Source organism: Eschscholzia californica, unplaced genomic scaffold (assembly GCF_041429995.1).
Source record: "Eschscholzia californica isolate CP2 unplaced genomic scaffold, dmEscCali1.0.p SCAF_4, whole genome shotgun sequence".
Taxonomy (NCBI): domain Eukaryota; kingdom Viridiplantae; phylum Streptophyta; class Magnoliopsida; order Ranunculales; family Papaveraceae; genus Eschscholzia; species Eschscholzia californica.
Window position 1 is genome coordinate 46834482 of NW_028238461.1, and position 18361 is coordinate 46852842.

General features: G+C 35.3%; 2 protein-coding genes and 1 long non-coding RNA gene across 6 annotated transcripts; 1 reads left to right on the plus strand and 2 right to left on the minus strand.

The window, feature by feature from the left end:
- Positions 1 to 1262: 1262 nt before the first annotated feature.
- On the plus strand, positions 1263 to 17940 carry LOC147545323 (Amidase family protein). Of its 4 annotated transcripts, XM_086636764.1 has the most exons (7): positions 1338 to 2324; positions 11437 to 11568; positions 15139 to 15601; positions 15952 to 16166; positions 16291 to 16545; positions 16924 to 17122; positions 17237 to 17940. In XM_086636764.1, the coding sequence occupies exons 3-7, from the start codon at positions 15458 to 15460 to the stop codon at positions 17648 to 17650; spliced, it is 1227 nt and encodes a 408-aa protein (XP_086492890.1). In that variant the 5' UTR covers positions 1338 to 2324; positions 11437 to 11568; positions 15139 to 15457; the 3' UTR covers positions 17651 to 17940. The 4 variants fall into 4 exon arrangements, with proteins under 4 accessions (XP_086492891.1, XP_086492890.1, XP_086492889.1 ...); XM_086636765.1 differs by lacking the exon at positions 15139 to 15601 and having other exon boundaries at positions 1263 to 2324; XM_086636763.1 differs by lacking the exons at positions 1338 to 2324; positions 15139 to 15601 and having other exon boundaries at positions 11401 to 11568.
- On the minus strand, positions 1498 to 2227 carry LOC147545324 (peptidyl-prolyl cis-trans isomerase 2). Its single transcript, XM_086636766.1, has one exon. The coding sequence runs from the start codon at positions 2225 to 2227 to the stop codon at positions 1712 to 1714; it is 516 nt and encodes a 171-aa protein (XP_086492892.1). The 3' UTR covers positions 1498 to 1711.
- On the minus strand, positions 4551 to 5699 carry LOC147545325 (uncharacterized). Its single transcript, XR_015224380.1, has 4 exons — positions 5506 to 5699; positions 5304 to 5369; positions 5035 to 5175; positions 4551 to 4638 (listed from the first exon to the last, which is right to left on the minus strand). It is a non-coding gene; the product is annotated as an uncharacterized LOC147545325 (long non-coding RNA).
- Positions 17941 to 18361: the final 421 nt, after the last annotated feature.

Sequence of the window (18361 nt, forward strand, 5' to 3'; positions counted from 1 at the left end):
ATGGTGGTAGTCAAATGGAGTGGTAATTTAGTTGGAAAATAAATAAGGATGACAGGAGGTTGGGAGTAGGGGTGGGAATTGGGCGGGTACGGGCGTCCATGGGCACTTGAAGCATCGGGCCGAGCGGGTCGGGCACGAAATTTCAATGGCTATTAAGGTAAGCGGGTTAATCGGGCGGGCAATTTTGAAATTCGCCTTGCCCATTACCCGTCCAAGCCCATTAAGAAGCTCGGGTAATTCGGGTATGGGCGGGCGGGTAGCGGGTAAGCTCATTACTTGAAAAATTCACTGTTTCATTTCCTTTTATAAAGTCTCCAAACATCTTTCCTAATTCTATAGAGGTAATGAGGGATTAAAATTAGACATTATTTGTGTTGTTCTTTGTAGAAATTTAATCTCACATTAATAACTAATGAAGAATTTTCATGAGATATAATATAAACTTATCCCTCTCCTTGCTCCTTCAAAGCCAAACACTACTTCAGTAACCTACCAGTTATTCTCTTGAGTCATTGCAAAACAATGCATTGGTTCGTATGGTTGTCATTAAATATATTGTTTACCATCTTAACTGGGCTAGCAACATGGAATGTTGGGCTTCATCAACCCAAAAAGTTGATGTAATTTGGTTAGTTATCATTGGGCGACGTTAAGTGGGTGCGGGCATGGGCGGGTGCGCGGGTAGAGGTTTTAACCCATGCCCGTCCACCAAAACATGGCGGACTGGGCGGGTTATACCCGAGACGGGCACGGACGTCCATGGTCCTCGTTGGGCTTGGGTGAACGTGGATGGGTGCGGGCTCGTGGGCAAAATTCCCACCCCTAGTTGGGAGGCTAAAAAGGTTTCCTTCACCCATTTATCCATTACAATTACCTAGTAGTTTTCTTTCAGTAGAGATTTCACTTGTTTACTATTATTATTGTTCAATATGGTATGAAAAAAATGTACTTGTTTCTTTGTTCCTTCGTCTCCCTTGCATTTACATGTTGAAGCAATGGCAAGAGCCTATGATGAAAATAAAAAATTATGAGCTACTACAAGAAAAAAAGTCTAGTACTTTAGGGTATTTTCTTTAGCTCTAGGCACGAGTCCAATCCGTATTTTCGGGTTTGGTTGATTCAACAACAAAACAGTGAAGCTGGAAGCATAGCAACCGTGTGACACTATGAATGCAACCATGTGAGCACAGTGAAGGTGGAAACATAGCAATTGTGTGACACTGTGAATGCGACCATGTGAGCACTACTAAATGTTTGTTTTTGTTCAACTCAACTCGTAATATTCTAATAATATTATGTTAGAACTATTAGAGGATGAAAAAAACACAAAATTAAACAAAACAATCAAGTGCCAAAAATAAAATTAGGTTTAGCCATTTCAACACCCCATAAACATTTACTCTCTTTATTCTACTCCATTATTTTCAGATTGCCGTGTGGGTAAAACCAATTAACATTTCACCATCATCGAACAATTAGTATAATCAAACACAAACATACCAAATATAATCTTTATTTAGAAGTAAGTAGTTCATCACCCATATTCATTATAAGATCCCCAAAATCCCCCCATTAAAAACACTGGTAATAGTACTTCAAGACAAAACAAACCCTAATTAATCAACCCACTAGACATAACAAGAACAAGAACAGAGAAACAAGCTACTAGAAAGGATAGAAAGAGAGAATTGGGGATCTTATCAAAAGAAAATCAGAGCTGACCACAATCAGCAACAACAACCTTCTGCTTGGTAGTTCCACTCTGAGATCCAACTTTCTCGATTGCCCTAACAACATCCATACCTTCAACAACTTGACCAAACACAACGTGTTTCCCATCAAGCCATGAAGTTTTCTCAGTACATATGAAAAACTGAGATCCATTTGTTCCTGGTCCAGCGTTAGCCATTGATAAAATTCCTGGACCAGTGTGCTTTAGCTTGAAGTTCTCATCAGCAAACTTAGCTCCGTAGATTGATTCACCTCCGGTTCCGTTTCCGGCTGTGAAATCTCCACCTTGACACATAAAGTTAGGAATCACTCTGTGGAATGATGATCCTTTGTAGTGAAGTGGTTTGCCGGACTTTCCTTTGCCTTTCTCACCGGTACAGAGAGCTCTGAAATTCTCAGCGGTTTTGGGTACGGCGTCGGCGAATAACTCCATTACGATTCTTCCGGCTGGGTTTCCACCGACGGTCATGTCGAAGAAGACCTTAGGGTTCGACATTTTCTCTCAACTCTTTCTGGTTAGGGATTTGATCGGCGGATTCTGGAAGAAACTGGGTTTTGGTGGTGAAGGTGAAAGAAGATATCTTATTATATAGGTATTCTTCTCGCCATGGATCTTGACCTCTCGTAATTACACGTGTCTATCATCTAGAAACATCTAGGGTTCGGCGACTAAATATAACCGTGGTTAAATATTACTAGTTTGACCTGCGTGTATGGTTAAATTACCGTGGGGTTTAGGGTAGGGTCAGAGAGCAGCTGCCCGCCGATCCAATGATGGGCATATACCGTTTTATTCTACTTTGAGGTAATTGTTAGAAAGGTCAAAATAATATTGAAAATGAGTAGAAAAACACAAAACATTTGGAAATTATTATTCAGGTCAAAAAGTGTGCAAATACTAAAATACCCTTTTTTGTCATTTTATGTAACTAAATTTTTTTATTTTTTTTTAAATTTTAAATCGATATAACTTTTGTTTGAGATGTCGGATTTCTATAAAAATTATATTTTTAGAAATGACTTTTCATTAGCTTTCTAACAAGATCCCCTTTCAATACTTTTTTCCAAAAAAAAACTCAGAAAAAACGGCGTTTTTTTCCTTTACGTTTTTCTGCAAACGTGTTTGCAAAAATCTGTTATGCAAACGTGTTTGCAAAAATCTGTTATGCAAACGTGTTTGCAAAAATCTGTTATGCAAACGTGTTTGGAAAAATCTGTTCTGCAAACGTGTTTGCAAAAATCTGTTATGCAAACGTGTTTGCAAAAATCTGTTATGCAAACGTGTGTTTGCATAATGTAAACTGCAAACTGTGTTTGCAAAATATAGATTGCAAAAAAATATAGATTGCAAAGCTTTGCAAAATATAATCTTGAGTTGCATATCTTGCAAACTCGATTTGCAAATCGAGAATATAAACTAAGAGTATGTTTCTACGAAATCTTGAGTTTGGAATTGATTTCATCATTCATCATATAAAACTCATGAAGAAATGTGTGGTCGACTTTACGATCAAACCTTCGAAATTCTTATTGTTTTCTAATGTTTTTGTAGGGCCATCTCCATACATAGAGATATTACTATCATTCCTAAAATTTTGAATCCATTCTTTGTAAACACCAGCTTTAACATAGATTACATGTCTCGGGGTAACGATTCTCGAATGTTTTCTTGCTTTCTTGTCTGTCTTTGGCATTGCATTAATGGCCTTAGTAACTATTATGGACTACCCACTACCATCTTTAGCAATAACTGCATTAGGCTTCAAACCACCACTGTATTGGATTGCCATTAGTTTTCTATCGCAGCCGAGAATCACTCTGGGTATTCATTCTTTCTGTCTAATAGAGTTCCAGCATTGCTAATTGTACTATTTAGATCGATGGGTATGTTAAAAGCCTTAAGAATCTCTGTTAATTCACCAATGATACCAAGAGAAATGGTTGCAACTTCGTCGACATTACTTAAATCTGAATCCTTCATCGCTTTAACTAATTAAGGGTTATCTTTCAGACCATCTCCTTCATGGGAAAGAACTAAACTCAACCAATTTTGGAGCTCAACAACAGTATCATTTATTGATTTTAAGTCATTTTCTGCAACCATATCCACTGAATTTTCAAGATCTTCAAGAGGAAAATTGACTACAAACTTGGAACGATCTTATATGTCCCAGGGAGGAAAACAAATCCACCTTAAGAAACAAAGATCTGTGGAACATACATGATATATATATATACTAGGCATGACCCGTGCCTCCGGCACGAACTATTTTGTAAAACACTTTATGCATAGGATTGCAGAAGAAGATAATAATTTAAGATTTCTTAAAGTGATTTGGTATTTGTTAGTCTATTTTTAATTCTAAGGAGATTCCTAACCTTGGTAATTCTTTGTTTGCATGGTGAATGTTGAACCACCTTAATAGTTTATGCCAAACGTATTCAGGTTCTTATTTTTTAGAAAATAGAAAGAATTAATCAAAAAATGCATCCGATTATATTTTTGTAACAAAGGAATTTGAATTCTTTCTAAACTACTTTCGATTATTTCAAAGTATTATCATTATTTTTTCAATATTATATATGTCAACTATTATCTAACTAAAATTTTACAATTCTTCCAGATTTTTGTATCACCACTAACCAAATTATAAGGAAAAAATAGCGTATAAACTTTACATTTTTTCATTGATATATAAACATTCATGCAAATCAACATTTTATGCACGAACCAATTTGATTTTCCGTCGTAGTTTGATTTCTGGGAGATACAAGGATTATAGTGCTTGAAAACTGAATTTCTAAATTTGTAGTGTTTAATAAAATGTTTGACTGGTTTTATTTCTTTTGGCGGAGTGCTATCATGTCTACTTGTTGTTTTATACTGGTGCCATATTATGTTTTAACCTGCAAGACAAAATGATAAACATTGGGGAAACTTTAGCATTTGGGGCCGCACATTTGAAATAATTTTACAACATAGGAAATGAAATATCAATTACATATGTTGGCAAATCATAATGAAGATTCAAAGAGTGATGTTGTCTTTATTTTGATCCGGTGGTTGTTGAGATTGCTAATTCATGCACCAGTCGATTTTTAAAGGAACTTTTACAAGAAACACATCGGAATGCCACTCAATTTTTTAAAAAGTATTTTACACGAAAACCATTTCCACGCAAAGAACGACATAATTCACAATTATAAGCTTCTAAATTACATATGTAATGACATATTAATAGAGTTGATTTCAAAATTCTATGCATCATAACCATGAAGATTAAGTTAGTACTTTTAAATTACCATCACGATCCTGCAAGCATCCTAGGCATGAAAGAAAAAATTTTCATCGAAGTCCTTGCTCCTCTTTGTTACAATTAAACTATTAGTTGTGTTTCGCTCCAACTTTTTAAGAAGTTCAGTATTTCTTAATTCATCATCAATCTGCAAAAACTTTTTTCATAAAATGCTAAACCCAAATAGAAAAATGAGACTATACCAAGAACTCAATCTCCATAACCCATAAGAAAATGAATTCGAAACTGAAAAACAAATTAGAAACAATTTTATACCTTCTTCACTTTTCTTCCTGACAAATTGAGCTTCTGCTTCGTACCAGGATCATGTTGTGTATCAACCTGATATTGACAACTATTATAGAAACTATACCAGTACTTTCTATTATTCGCAAAAAAACACAGCTACTATAGATATGGAAGTTTAAATAACACGGATCACCTATTTTGAATGAGGTTGATGCAAAAAAAATCTCACCTAGCTATTGTTCAACAACTCTTTCATACAATGTATCAAACACTGCATGTGTTGTAGTTGAGATCGAATAAAGATTTTATAGAGAAGTATAGCAACCAAAAGTCTAAAACAATCCATTGATATATGAACATTAAGGAGGATGGAGAAAAAAAAAAGGTAGGAGAGGGAGGTTATCGGGGATAGTTGTTGCATGAACTTTTTGATTCATTGAATTAGATGAATTGAACTACTGGAGGAGTAGAGGAGGTTTAAAAAGCATTAGAATTCACTTATGGGGGTTTACGGAGAAGTGGTTGGAATTCCATTATCTTAAATGGGCTATGGAATGCCATTAGTTGGGATGGTTACTGAGCACCATTATGTCTAAGCACCTATGGATGGTTAAATACAATGTAAAGTTTGAAGGGAAATTACAAGGTGTCATCTTTCAATCTAGTTGGCAATTTTTCTCTTTTTTTGATCCTAGTCAGCTTGTCCTAGTCACAACTTTTGTGTTTTGTTATATAGATATATATATATATATATATATATATATATATATATATATATATATCAAGATCTCATTTTAAAAACTTTTAAGGTCTCAACTACTAGGGTTGTGGGATTGCTAGACAATCCTCCCGAATTAAGTGAACTGGGTGGAGTACCCTTCCTGAACTTGATCTCTTCTATTTCAACTGCCATGGGCATATTTGAAGCTTCACTTCGGATCCCTTTCAAAACCTCAAAAAATACCACCATTAAATGCTTGGTTTCCTTGTCTCGTTCAAACACCTAAAAGCTAACTCTACAACCAACATTATCATCATCTTCACATGAAAATCCAAGTGGAACCTTAATGATGGATCTAACAGTGTAAAGCATGAATATAAATCTTGCAATTGCCAGGTTAGACAAATTAATTTCGTGTGGATGCCTATTGATATCGATTACTGGTTTAGAAAATGTGATCTCAATCAAAATACCTCCAAAACTATAAACATTGATTAGTGGTATCCATGACCGACATAACCAGGAGTCCTATGTGGAACAGTAGAATCGTGGGTGGCATTGGTTAGGAAGAGACCAGAAGAAGAAGAAGGCACTACAAAAATACGGAGTATTTGTAACGGCCAAAAGCCGTTACAACTATAAAAAAGCCGTTACAATTAGACTTATTATAACGGCTTTGAGCCGTTACAATGCATTTCGAAGCCGTTACAATAACACCCGTGGCTAATAAACTTGTAACGAACGTGGGCCGTTACAATAAATGTTTTTATAACGGCATTCCTCTTTTGGCCGTTATAACAAAGTGACGGCATTGTGCGCGAGAACTGTTGGCGGTAACACACTTGTAACGGCCTAGAGAGGATTGGCCGTTACAAATGTGCTTATTGTAACGGCCTTGTAAAGGTACGGCCGTGACAAATGTTTATGTTTAGGAAAAAAAAATGGGACAAAATTGTGAAAACCAGCAACAATATTTTGCTTTTTGCTATATTTCCCTGTTTCAAAACCATAAAAAATTCAACCCAAACACAATAACTTAAATTAAACAAGATCAACATAGATAAGATCACTCAAACCAAATTGAATTATTTAATAAACTACTTGAGAATATCAATATGTTTCACAAGAGATCGATAGTTGTTAATCATGTACAATTTCATAAAAACTAAAATTAATTGTCAAGATTCCTAAATGCATTTCAACTACTTACAAATAGAGGTAACAAGTAGGCTATGAGAGGTTTCATACGCAATGACAGTTCAAGCAAGATTTCGGTTCAGTTTGGATCCATGCTTGTGCAAACCGTTAAAACCCCTGCCAAAACGATGAATATAAGCATATTAGCTCCTGCATTTAATTTTCATACCTACTCATCAATTCTGAAAAGGATGCAAAGCAATTTCATACCTTCCGAAACTACTTAAAGTGAGAGATGCAGTAATATCGATCCCTTTAGCCCCTACACTCCAATCAAGAAATAACATATTAGATTCATTCACTTCGCACAACATAGAAACTATTAATAGTTCTTATTATTGAAATTTTTATATTGACTTATTTGTAAGAAACTTCAGACTTCATGAAAATATAGTAAAAGGAATAAATAACCAAACAAGTTTGTAAGAGATTGAAACATTATAAACGTATTAGATATGTGTTATTGTATGACCTCGAGTACTGTTCGACTGACATATCCTAAAATTGTATACCATATATAGCTTGGATGCAACAGAAAGATGGAATATGGTCATAACGTAAAACAGTAAAAGACATTCATACGATAAAAGTTACAGAAAAAAATCAAAGAAACTACCATATCCACAATTATTTATACCTATTAACACATAATGAAAAGACGATTGAATTCTGTTTCTACCAAATTTTTGATCATGTGACTTCCAATTCTTTAAGATCTTCAATGGTCCCTTCTGCAGTGGGTATATGTGGTCGGAGGATTTATCTACAGTGTGTATATGTGGTCGCAGGATTTATCTACAGTGTGTATATGTGGTCGGAGGATTTATAAGGAATAGAGTCAGAACTAGATGTAACCCTAATTCTTCTAAACATACAGTACCTAGTTAGTTCTTTTCCTGACATCCTCAAAAGGCTACATCACACACAGAAGACCCTAGAAGCCATGTTTGCCTATCGTTTGCTCTCAAGACTATAAAATTTACAAAGAAAGCCTCATAGGTATCATCAAAAAGTCGATACATATCCCAAAAAGTCGATCCATTTCAATAAAGATTTCCAGAATAGCCCAGGAGCTTAAAGTACTAGCCAGGGATAACACTTTCCAACCATACACTTTAAATGCATCTACATAGGCAAGGTACCGAGAAATAGGCTTGAATACTTAGCACTTATTCTTGATTGCTATCAATTGCTAATCAGAAAAAAAATATATATTCTTTACATAATATATGAGTAGTTCATTGATCAGATACAACACATCCCTTTTACGAAAGGTTTCAACTTCTGCATCCATTTTGGATGAAACGGAGATGGGGGAATTACCTTAGATAAATGATCTGCAGGAATCCTTTCATCTGATGAAGTTTTTCTGTCAAAAACCTGAAATCAACATATGCCTCATTTCCAAAATAATCAATAAAAACACTTGCGGACATTTTTGAGAAAATATTGTAACTACAAAAAGTAGTTTGTTGAAGGTACACTTAGATACTAAAAGACTTGCCTAGAATTCAGGAACTACGACATATAACCAAGACCAAGTAAAGTTTATATGACTAGGTTCTTTCACTAGATTAAGACAACACCGCGTAGACCAGCTTCTCGAATTCCTGGCAGATATTTTAACAGTTTCAAAATTAATAAATTTGACAACCACCACTTACTTGCGTGAATAAAGAGTAAAAATACACAAATGTAGGTTTCCGGCATTAGGCATAAAGGGTGGGTAAGAGATGGAAGCTAACAACGCCCCCTTCATGTGTCAAGCAGGATTTTGGGAGGCGAAAGATTAATAGTTTTGCACATAGGCATTAGGTCCAGATTCCAGACTCAGCACTATCTGAAATTAAGTTTGTTTGAACATTTACCTATCGAGACCTAAATACCACCTTGAAGGTGTTAGTCAGTTTACAAGTTTACCTACAAACTTCTGGCACAAACCAAAACCTAGTTACCTATCATTCCCGTAACAAACAAAGAGAACAAGTTGAAACATTTGATTATTATGTTGTTACTAAGATGAAGTGATGAACAACAAAAAGAATCTAAAGCTTCAATCAAATGAAACCTAAAAACATATTAAACAAGAACATAAGCTTATTGAAACGAATTCTTGAAATATATACATAGTCTGTAACTCCGGCAAGCAATATATTTAATCAAATGAAACCTAATAACAGATTAAACAAAAAAACCGAAAACAAAAATAACAAAACCTAGAAAGAATTAGAGTATGATAATGAAGTTTTAATCGAAACTCACCTATAAAAAAGATCAATTCGTTATCGAAGTAGCTGGTTGGTTCAACCAGCAGGATGAAGCGGTCAGGTAAACCAAAGGAAGATCACACCAGAAATCTCTGCAACTAAACAGAGTAGTGAGGGAAAAAGAGAGAAGTATTAATTTTGATGTTGAAAAATATTTAAGATGCAGATAAAGATTTGAGAAAAGTTCAACTTGAAATCTTTACCAAAAATCTTTGAGAGAGACATCCTTGAGAGAGATAGAGGAAATTCAAGATAAACCCTAGTACTACTTGCTCACTTCACTTGCTTTGCACGGTTCCTCCTTACTGTTGTCCATTTGAGAAAGAACATAATCTTTAAGAACGCCAATACGTATAAGCTAGAGAGAGAAAATCAGACTTATGAGAAGAGATGAAAGAGATCTTACCTGCTCCAGCCGCTGATGGAGAGAGACCTTCAACACAAAGCTAGAGTTGCGGTAATTTGAGTTTCAAAGGTGAATACCTAAGCTGCAGTTTCTTATAAATCCATACACAAAAGAAATCAGTTAAGAACAGGTGATTTAGGGCTTTCACATATCTCAATTGTCGAACAAAAATAAACCCAAGAAGTTCACAAAAGAAATTCATCGAATCCTTGAGAGAGTTCCAGAGAAAGAGAGAAAAGAAAGAGGGTCCCTTGGGTGATTTAGGGCATCTCAGCCTCGGGCAAGTTAGGGCTTCTAACGTTTATAACGGCCCAAACAACACAAATCCGTTACAATTACCTCTATTTATAACGGCCACTAGACCGGTACATCCTATGTTTACCGGCGCGAATTTGTGGCGCCACTATTTGGGTTTTTGTAACAGCTTTAATTTCAAAGAGCCGTTACAAATTCCAAAATCTGGGCGGGAATCTGGGCGCCAACTTATTTCGTTATTTGTAACGGTTTATGTTATGGTAGCCGTTATAAATAAGTAGCTATTTATAACGGCTACTCTAAAGCCGTTACAAATGGAACTTGTTGTAACGGCTACCCTGCAGCCGTTATAAATATCCCGATACAAAAGGTCCGTATTTTTGTAGTGAGGGTCGAGATGGAGAAGAAGGATCGAGAGGAGTAGCAGAACAAAAGAAACCCTTATTTTTTTGGTTTTTAGGCATCAAATAGGTTTTATTGGGTAAGGGCATTTTGGGATTAAAAAAAATACGAAATGACCTTAATGACAATTACCCATAATATTTTACACTTTATGTATCATTAATCATAATATATTGACAACTTTGAGTGAATAGAAAAATATGTAGGTTTTTTTTAGTCATAATGATAATATTTCAAACCCAAACAATCATTTTTCCTTCTACTTTTTTTTTATAGGCATCTACAATAAATAAAGTTATTTTGAATGGTCTTGGAGACCCTTTCGTGAAACCCAACCAGGGGTGTACTCGAGTCGAGCCGAGCCGAGTAGTAAGATGTTCAAATTCGGTTCGTGTATTTGACTGTCGAGCTCGAGCTCGTTCGAGTAATTATCCACTTATTCAAGCTCGGTTCGTATAAATTTGAAAAAGCTAGAGCTCGAGCTCGAGCTCGCATTCTTTTAAGCTCGTTTATCAAAATACTTCAAATGAAAACTTTCTAAATTATAAAAAATACTTCAATGATTATTTGCCACATAATGATTAATGATTCATATTTCGATAATTTTTTAATGGTTGATATTTCATGTACAAGTTTCAATACTAATACGTAATTATATACTAAAACATTATAAGAGTGTTAAACGAGTTGTTCACGAGTAGCTCGTGATACACTAAAGAATGATCAAGCTCGGCTCGTTTACATAAACGAGCATAATTTTGGACTTGTGTTAAGCTCGTGCTCGTTAATATTCGAGTCGAGCACGAGCAATAGTCGAGCGGAGCTCGAGCAGCTCGTTAAGAGCTCGGCTCGTGTACACCCCTAAACGCAACGTATATGACCGGTTCTGAATTTTTTAATTTCATTGTCCAGTTGTATTTGCATACTCTGAAATATGCAGAAGGAGAGGAAGCAATGGCAAGAAGGAGTCGGCTCGTCCCTTTCTCCTTAAGTGATTTCGCTGTTCTAACCAAGCTTCTAACAAGGACTCTCAATCCAACTTATGTAAGTTTGTGAGGTTTTGATTTCAATTTTTAAATGTAAATTTAAATTTGATATAATTCCATAAAGATAACAAACAAAAAAAAATCTAAAAATAAATAAATAATTACTTATCTCCAAAATCTAAAAATAAACAAACAAAGATCCACAATCTAAAAATCTAAAAATAAACAAACAAAGATCCACAATCTAAAAATCTAAAAATAAACAAACAAAGATCGACAATTTAAAAATCTAAAAATAAACAAAGATCCACAATTTTTTTTGTCTCCAATTCAAAACTCTAAACTTATCTTATTTACTTATGTCGCATAGTTATTTTTGTAAATAAATAATTAGTTATTTTAGAAAATATAGAAGACTTGATTTCTATTGGTTGAAAATCAAATATTGATGAGTTGGACAATTAGAGATATCTCAAGAAGACACTCTAGAAATAAAGTGTCCTCTTGAGATATCTCTATTCCACCCTCGACACGTCATCTTTGAGATCCAAATAGAGTGTTGCATTGGAGATGATTTTTAAGATAAAAACTCTAAAAATCCTACGTGGCACTCGGAGTTTCTAAGATTGAGTGTTGCATTGGAGATGCTCTTAATACACATATGTAACTCTTGAATTTAATATGAAAAAAATAAGAAATAAAAGTTTCAATTGGTTGAATTTTACAGTTTAATGAGGTGATATTTAGAGAGATTCAAAATGTCACTCTATATTTATAGTGTATCTATAGTAAATGGTTTCACATCATCACAAAGTGTCTAATAGAGTATCGTCTGTATTGCTCAATCCAGTGTTGGATCGGACGATCCCACAATATGTTTTAGTCTAAACTAGGGTATATCCCGTGCCCTAGGGCACGGACACTTGTATCAATCAAATGTTACGAAATTTGTTGTTATATTTTATCGGGAGTGCTACATGTACAAAGTCTTTGACAAAATTCTTGACTTAATGACTCATTTTCACTAAAAGACAAAAGTTGCTCAAAGTTTTTCAAAGTTTGACTTTCATCGGGACCGTTCACTTTGCATTTTGTCAAGAATCTTGTCAAAGATTCTTTGTACATTTAGCATTTCCCATATTTTATTGAGAGAGAGAGATTTTTATTACTTATTATTTTTTTGTTTCTTTTCTCTTAAATTAGTTATTATTTTATTGAGAGAGAGAGATTTTAATTTCTTTTTTTAACTCTTGAAATTTATTTTGTTTCTTTTTTTAATTTTCTTAAATTAGAATTTTTATTTCTAAGAAGGAAAGGATCATTATTTTTTAAATAGGTAACTTTATTTCTACGAAGGACTATGTTTTAAATTTTGAGAAGGGCTTTTAGACAATATCCTTTATTAGAAAAAGATTTCTATTTCTAAGACGGAAAGGATTATTGTTTTTTAAATAGGTAACTTTATTTCTACGAAGGACTATATTTTAAATTTTAGGAAGGGCTTCTAGACAATATCCTTTATTAAAAAAGGATGTTTGTCCCAGTCATCGTTTTCCCTTCTGTTTTATTATATAGATTGTCCAAAGGGAGGGCGTCTAAAAGCGCATCCACAAATACCGTTGATGACTACACCAGAACACCTAGAGCAAAATAGGGAGACTATATAAAAACACTCATCGTTTTTAGTGTGTTTTTAAGCATCCAGCGTTAGAAAAAGTAGTTAATTGGTGGGACTATGGGCAAGGGCGGAGCCAGGATTTGAAACTACACCGGACTAGCCTAAATTTTTTATAACTAAATTTTTTTCTGACGGTAAATATATAGTCGCCGAAAGTAACATGTAAATGCAATTTTTGATATCAAAGTACAATTTTGCAGCATTATTGACACAAACCATACATGAAAAGTAAGAGCATACCTATTAAGAATGCGAAGTTCGTTCGTTACAATTATATTCGTAATTTTGTCCAAAAGACTACCTATACAATACGACAATTGGAAACTCATTACAGCTAACATATAGTGAGAGTATCTCAGCTGGCACTATCATCCATTCCTAAGTCACATAACTTAGTCACCTTCATAAAACAAAATAATGCAGGATTTAGATCTAAGATCTAACGCCAAAGCAAGAATTCATGGAGAAGAACAACATCACAAAAGGTTTGATAATCAACTATAAATACAACAGTATACACCGTAATCGAAAATTTTCCAATAGCTTACCTTACTACTACAAGCATTCCATAGATAAACACAATTACCCAACCCCACAACTAACACATTATTGCAGACCAATCAACAAGATTTAGATAAAACTCATCATTGTAGTGCAGGAGCATCTAATACCTAAAAAAACAAAAACAACCTCACATTTAAAATCAAAACTTGTTAAAGAGTAAGCAAAAGAAACCCCACATTTAAAAATCAAAACTTGTTGAAGATTAAGCAAAAGATATCCCACATTTTGCCCTAGTAATCGATCCCCATGAAATCACAACCAGGATCGACACTTCTGTAGTATCAAATCTAGGTTCGGATAATTACTCTAGAACATGAAAGATTGAATAATTTGGTGGTCTTAGCTACTGGTGTTTATGCTAAATACCCACCTTATTCTTGTCTAGTTCACTGATTTATGGTACTAACTTACAGTTGAGTGGTTCTTTACTAGTTCTTCTAATGATTTTGATTGTGGGCAAAATGAACAAATTGACAAGTATAAGAACAAACAAACAAGTATAAGAACAAATTGTACACAATTATTAGGGCAAAATGAACAAATTGTACACAATTATTAGGGCAAAATTAAAATATATGCATAATAATGCTTAAAGAACATTACAAACTTTAGTTACCTAGAGAGTAGATAACTAAGCATAAACCCCTTGATTAGTTGATTACTTGATTATTTTATGAAGAACCCTAGATTTCACTTTGAAGTTTGAATCTTCGATTTATATATGCATTAGAGAGAGATGATGATGGTAGGGAAGATGAGAAGGAGAAAATGATTAAGACCTCTGATCAATTCATGGTTTGATCTCTCTCTATCTCTCTCTCGAATTCTCTCGGTTGAAGACTTGAAGTCGAAACGCTCTTTCTCTCTCTAGTTCTTCCGTTCTCCTGGTTCAAAGTAGAAAATAGAAAAGAGAAAAGAAGACCCCTCACCCCTGGCTGCTTTTACTAAATTAACCCTACCCAAGGGTAATATTGACAGAACTATCCCTGGCTGCAGCCAGGGATAGTCTGCTCGTGCCTCCGCCCTTGACTATGGGTAATATCCAATGGTTAGGTGGTAACATGTGATCGTGTTCAACCCCAAAGATCAAGCTTAAGGTTTGGGGCTTACTCTAGGTGCAATTAAAATTTAAACTTGAAAAGAGTATTGAATATTAAGAGAAATCTATTGACTTGGTGGACTTGTTAATATTATATTCATTCCTTACCCCGGAAACCTGGAACTAGGAGATCGGAAGGAAGTTGCCTCGTCCTTGTCCGTTCCCACCGACGGACCGACCATGCCCTCCGAACCCCTTAAATCTCTCTCTATCTTCTTCTTCTCATCATTAAAGTCATTTTCATTTCTTCAATTTATCATTATCATCAGAATCATGTCCGTCGGCAGCCATAGCTCACCATTCTCCTTAAGGGAAGCCACAATCAGTGACATTCAAACTGCTTTCTCAGAAAACAAGCTAACATCAAGACAACTAGTAGAATTTTACCTTCAAGAAATTGAATCTCTCAATCCCCTTCTTCACTCAGTTATTGAAGTGAACCCTAATATACTGAATCAAGCTGACATTGCTGATTCAGAGAGAAATGAAAGAAGTGGAAGGAATTTGGGGGATCTTCATGGAATTCCAATTCTATTGAAGGACACGATTTCTACTAAAGGAGATAAACTGAATACAACCGCTGGATCATTTGCTTTGTTGGGATCAATGGTCCCTATGGATGCTGGGGTTGTCAAAAGATTGAGAAAATCAGGAGCGTTGATTATGGGGAAAACTAGTCTCAGTGAGTGGGCTTATATGCGGTCTTTTCATAACCCCAAAGGTTGGTCTGCCCGAGGCGGCCAAGGTAAGGTAATAATATGTATGCTCAAAGATCACATCTTTATCTGAATTGACTCGAATCAGATTTCACCATGTTTACTTTTTTCTAGTAGTCATGTCTGACTTGTTAGAGTAACGGTAAATTCAGACGAGTCAGATTAGACAATTGAAAAGAAAAAAGATACCATATTAAAAATGTACCTTCGGCATATCTTAAATAAGGAGTAATAGACAAGTCGGGCGTTCGATTGATATACTCTTAAAAGAAACATAACTCTTGTCAATGACTCGGAGAAATGTCTCATTAACCCATTTGAGATATTATGTCGGATAAGGTAGAATGAGGATGTTCATATTTACTAAGGTAATAATTTTTGCAGAATCCTTATGTTTTAACGGAGAGTCCTGGTGGATCGAGCAGTGGGTCAGCTATATCAGTAGCTGCAAATATGATAACGGTGGCATTGGGTACGGATACCCATGGATCCATCCTATGTCCATCAAGTCTTAATTCTGTTGTGGGTATTAAACCCACTGTTGGGCTGGTTAGCCGATCAGGTGTTATACCCGTTGCACCAAGACAGGACACCGTCGGGTATGTATACCTCCATTTTCCATTATGCGAATGCCGAAGACATGATATGTCTCATGTCATTACTCTCATTAGCATTTATAACCGTTTCACTTTCGAAGACTGACTCCTGGTTGGGTTGAGGCAGACCGATTTGCAGAACAGTATCGGATGCAGTCTATGTACTTGATGCGATCGCGGGTTTTGATCCATTAGATAGCGAAGCAACAAGAGAAGCAGCAAAGTTCATACCCGAAGGTGGTTACAAGCAATTTCTAAAGGAAGACGGCCTTAAAGGCAAACGATTAGGAATAGTAAGGGATCCTTTCTTCCACTTTCACCATAGCCATGGCCATGGCTCAATCCTTCCAGAGTTGTTTCAAGGCCATCTTGATACACTAAGGTAATCAACGGAACCGCTTGTCATCACTATGCATAGTTTAAAATGTTTAATTGTCTAGACTATGGCTTTTCAGTTTAAGATGGTCTTGTTTCTTTCTAATTCAGATCTGAAATCTGACTAGAGATCTTGATTAACTAAAGTTAGTTTTTAGAGGACTTGTTCTTTTATATGAATTGCGCGCCTAACTTGGGGTGATTTGGAGTCCATTTGAGTTAGAAAAAGTATGAATTAGAAGTCCATTGTCTGAAATAACTTGGAATGATGATTGTGCCCCTGACAGAAACAAGTCAGACTCGAGAGTCGAGACCATAAAAAACAAACACAACCTTAAATGACTTATTTCTAATTGCTGTCATCTCTTTGCAATGAAATTGGAAGGCTAGCAGGTGCAGTTTTAGTGGATAACTTGGAAATCGAGCATGTCCACGACATTATTAATCCAGCTTTGAGTGGTGAATTAACTCTGATGCGGACCGATTTCAAGATTTCTCTGAATCTTTACTTGCAAGAACTGATTACATCTCCAGTGAGATCGTTAGCTGATGTTATCGCCTTCAACAAAAAGAACCCACATCTGGTAAGACTACTTAAACCAGTTACTCAAAAGTTGTTAATACTAGTCGAAGCTGTTAGAATTTAACATTTTATCGAATCTGAACTGTTTTTATGTACCCTTTTCTTTAATTTTCAGGAAAAGTTGGATGAATATGATCAAGATATGCTAATTGCAGCTGAGAGCACAAATGGGTACGGGGAAGAAGAAAAAGAGATACTTAAAAAATTGGAGAAATTATCAAGAGATGGGTTCGAGAAGATAATGATTGAGAACGAATTAGATGCTATGATATCTCCAGGTTATAGTGCTGCTGCTTTACTTGCAATTAGAGGATTCCCTGGAATAAGTGTTCCAGCTGGGTACGATATTGATGGAGTACCTATAGGAATTTGTTTCGGTGGATTAAAGGGTTCTGAACCGAAGCTGATTGAGATCGCTTATGCTTTCGAACAGATGACAATGAGCAGGAAACCTCCCCAACTTCCACTCATCCAACTAAACAAGAGTACCCATCGAATTCCATTAATGACCACTACTACCTCGAGTTAATCAGATAATTATATTTCAGAATGGATCGTTGTTCATTGATGTAGCTAGTTTGTGAATGATCTGCTTCAACCCATCTGAATGCACAGGCGAAGGGTTCAAAGTAATTTGAATGAGCTTGTTTTCCAATGGTATTTGTATTGTATTTTGCTGTTGTATTTTTTTTTTCTACGATGTGACAACCTTGTTTGTTCAGGAGTTCAGTAGTCTTTGTAACGATTGTACTTTAAAAGGTAAAGCTTTCAAGGGTTTAACAGACATGAAAAGTTTTGCCGTGGGGGCAGCAATTTTCATGAGATGTCGTATAATTTTTTATAGGTCATATAGGCGTCCGGTGCCATCACAATCACAGCCACACCTATCTGTTTCTTCTTTCTCCAGATAAGTGGAATACACTTCACAGCATCTTTTTGTTTGTGACGCAGCGACATCTTTCTGTTTGTGACGCGGCAAATAACCAATCTTGTTCATCACATGAGCGGCCTTCACCAGTGATGGAGGAGTTGTCAAAGATAAAGGATATGCTTTCCATCAGTAGATATAGAGATAGTTTAATTGTTAATAGAGAGAAAAGAGAACAAGTATAATGTTTAGTTTAAGTCTTTGATATAAAAACAAGTCAATTGGATTAAATTTTTTGTTCAAGTCTTCCAAGCTATTGTACTTGAAAAAATGCAACATATAAAAAATATAGCTTCCAAGAGTTCAAGGCAC

Bases quoted from the DNA above. Each gene is read 5' to 3' on its own strand.
- LOC147545323 (XM_086636762.1), top strand. From the start codon at position 15,032: ATGCCCTCCGAACCCCTTAAATCTCTCTCTATCTTCTTCTTCTCATCA. The intron at 16,167-16,290 runs GTATGTATACCT...GGGTTGAGGCAG, and splicing joins CCAAGACAGGACACCGTCGG to ACCGATTTGCAGAACAGTAT. The intron at 16,546-16,923 runs GTAATCAACGGA...TGAAATTGGAAG, and splicing joins GGCCATCTTGATACACTAAG to GCTAGCAGGTGCAGTTTTAG.
- LOC147545324 (XM_086636766.1), bottom strand. From the start codon at position 2,227: ATGTCGAACCCTAAGGTCTTCTTCGACATGACCGTCGGTGGAAACCCA.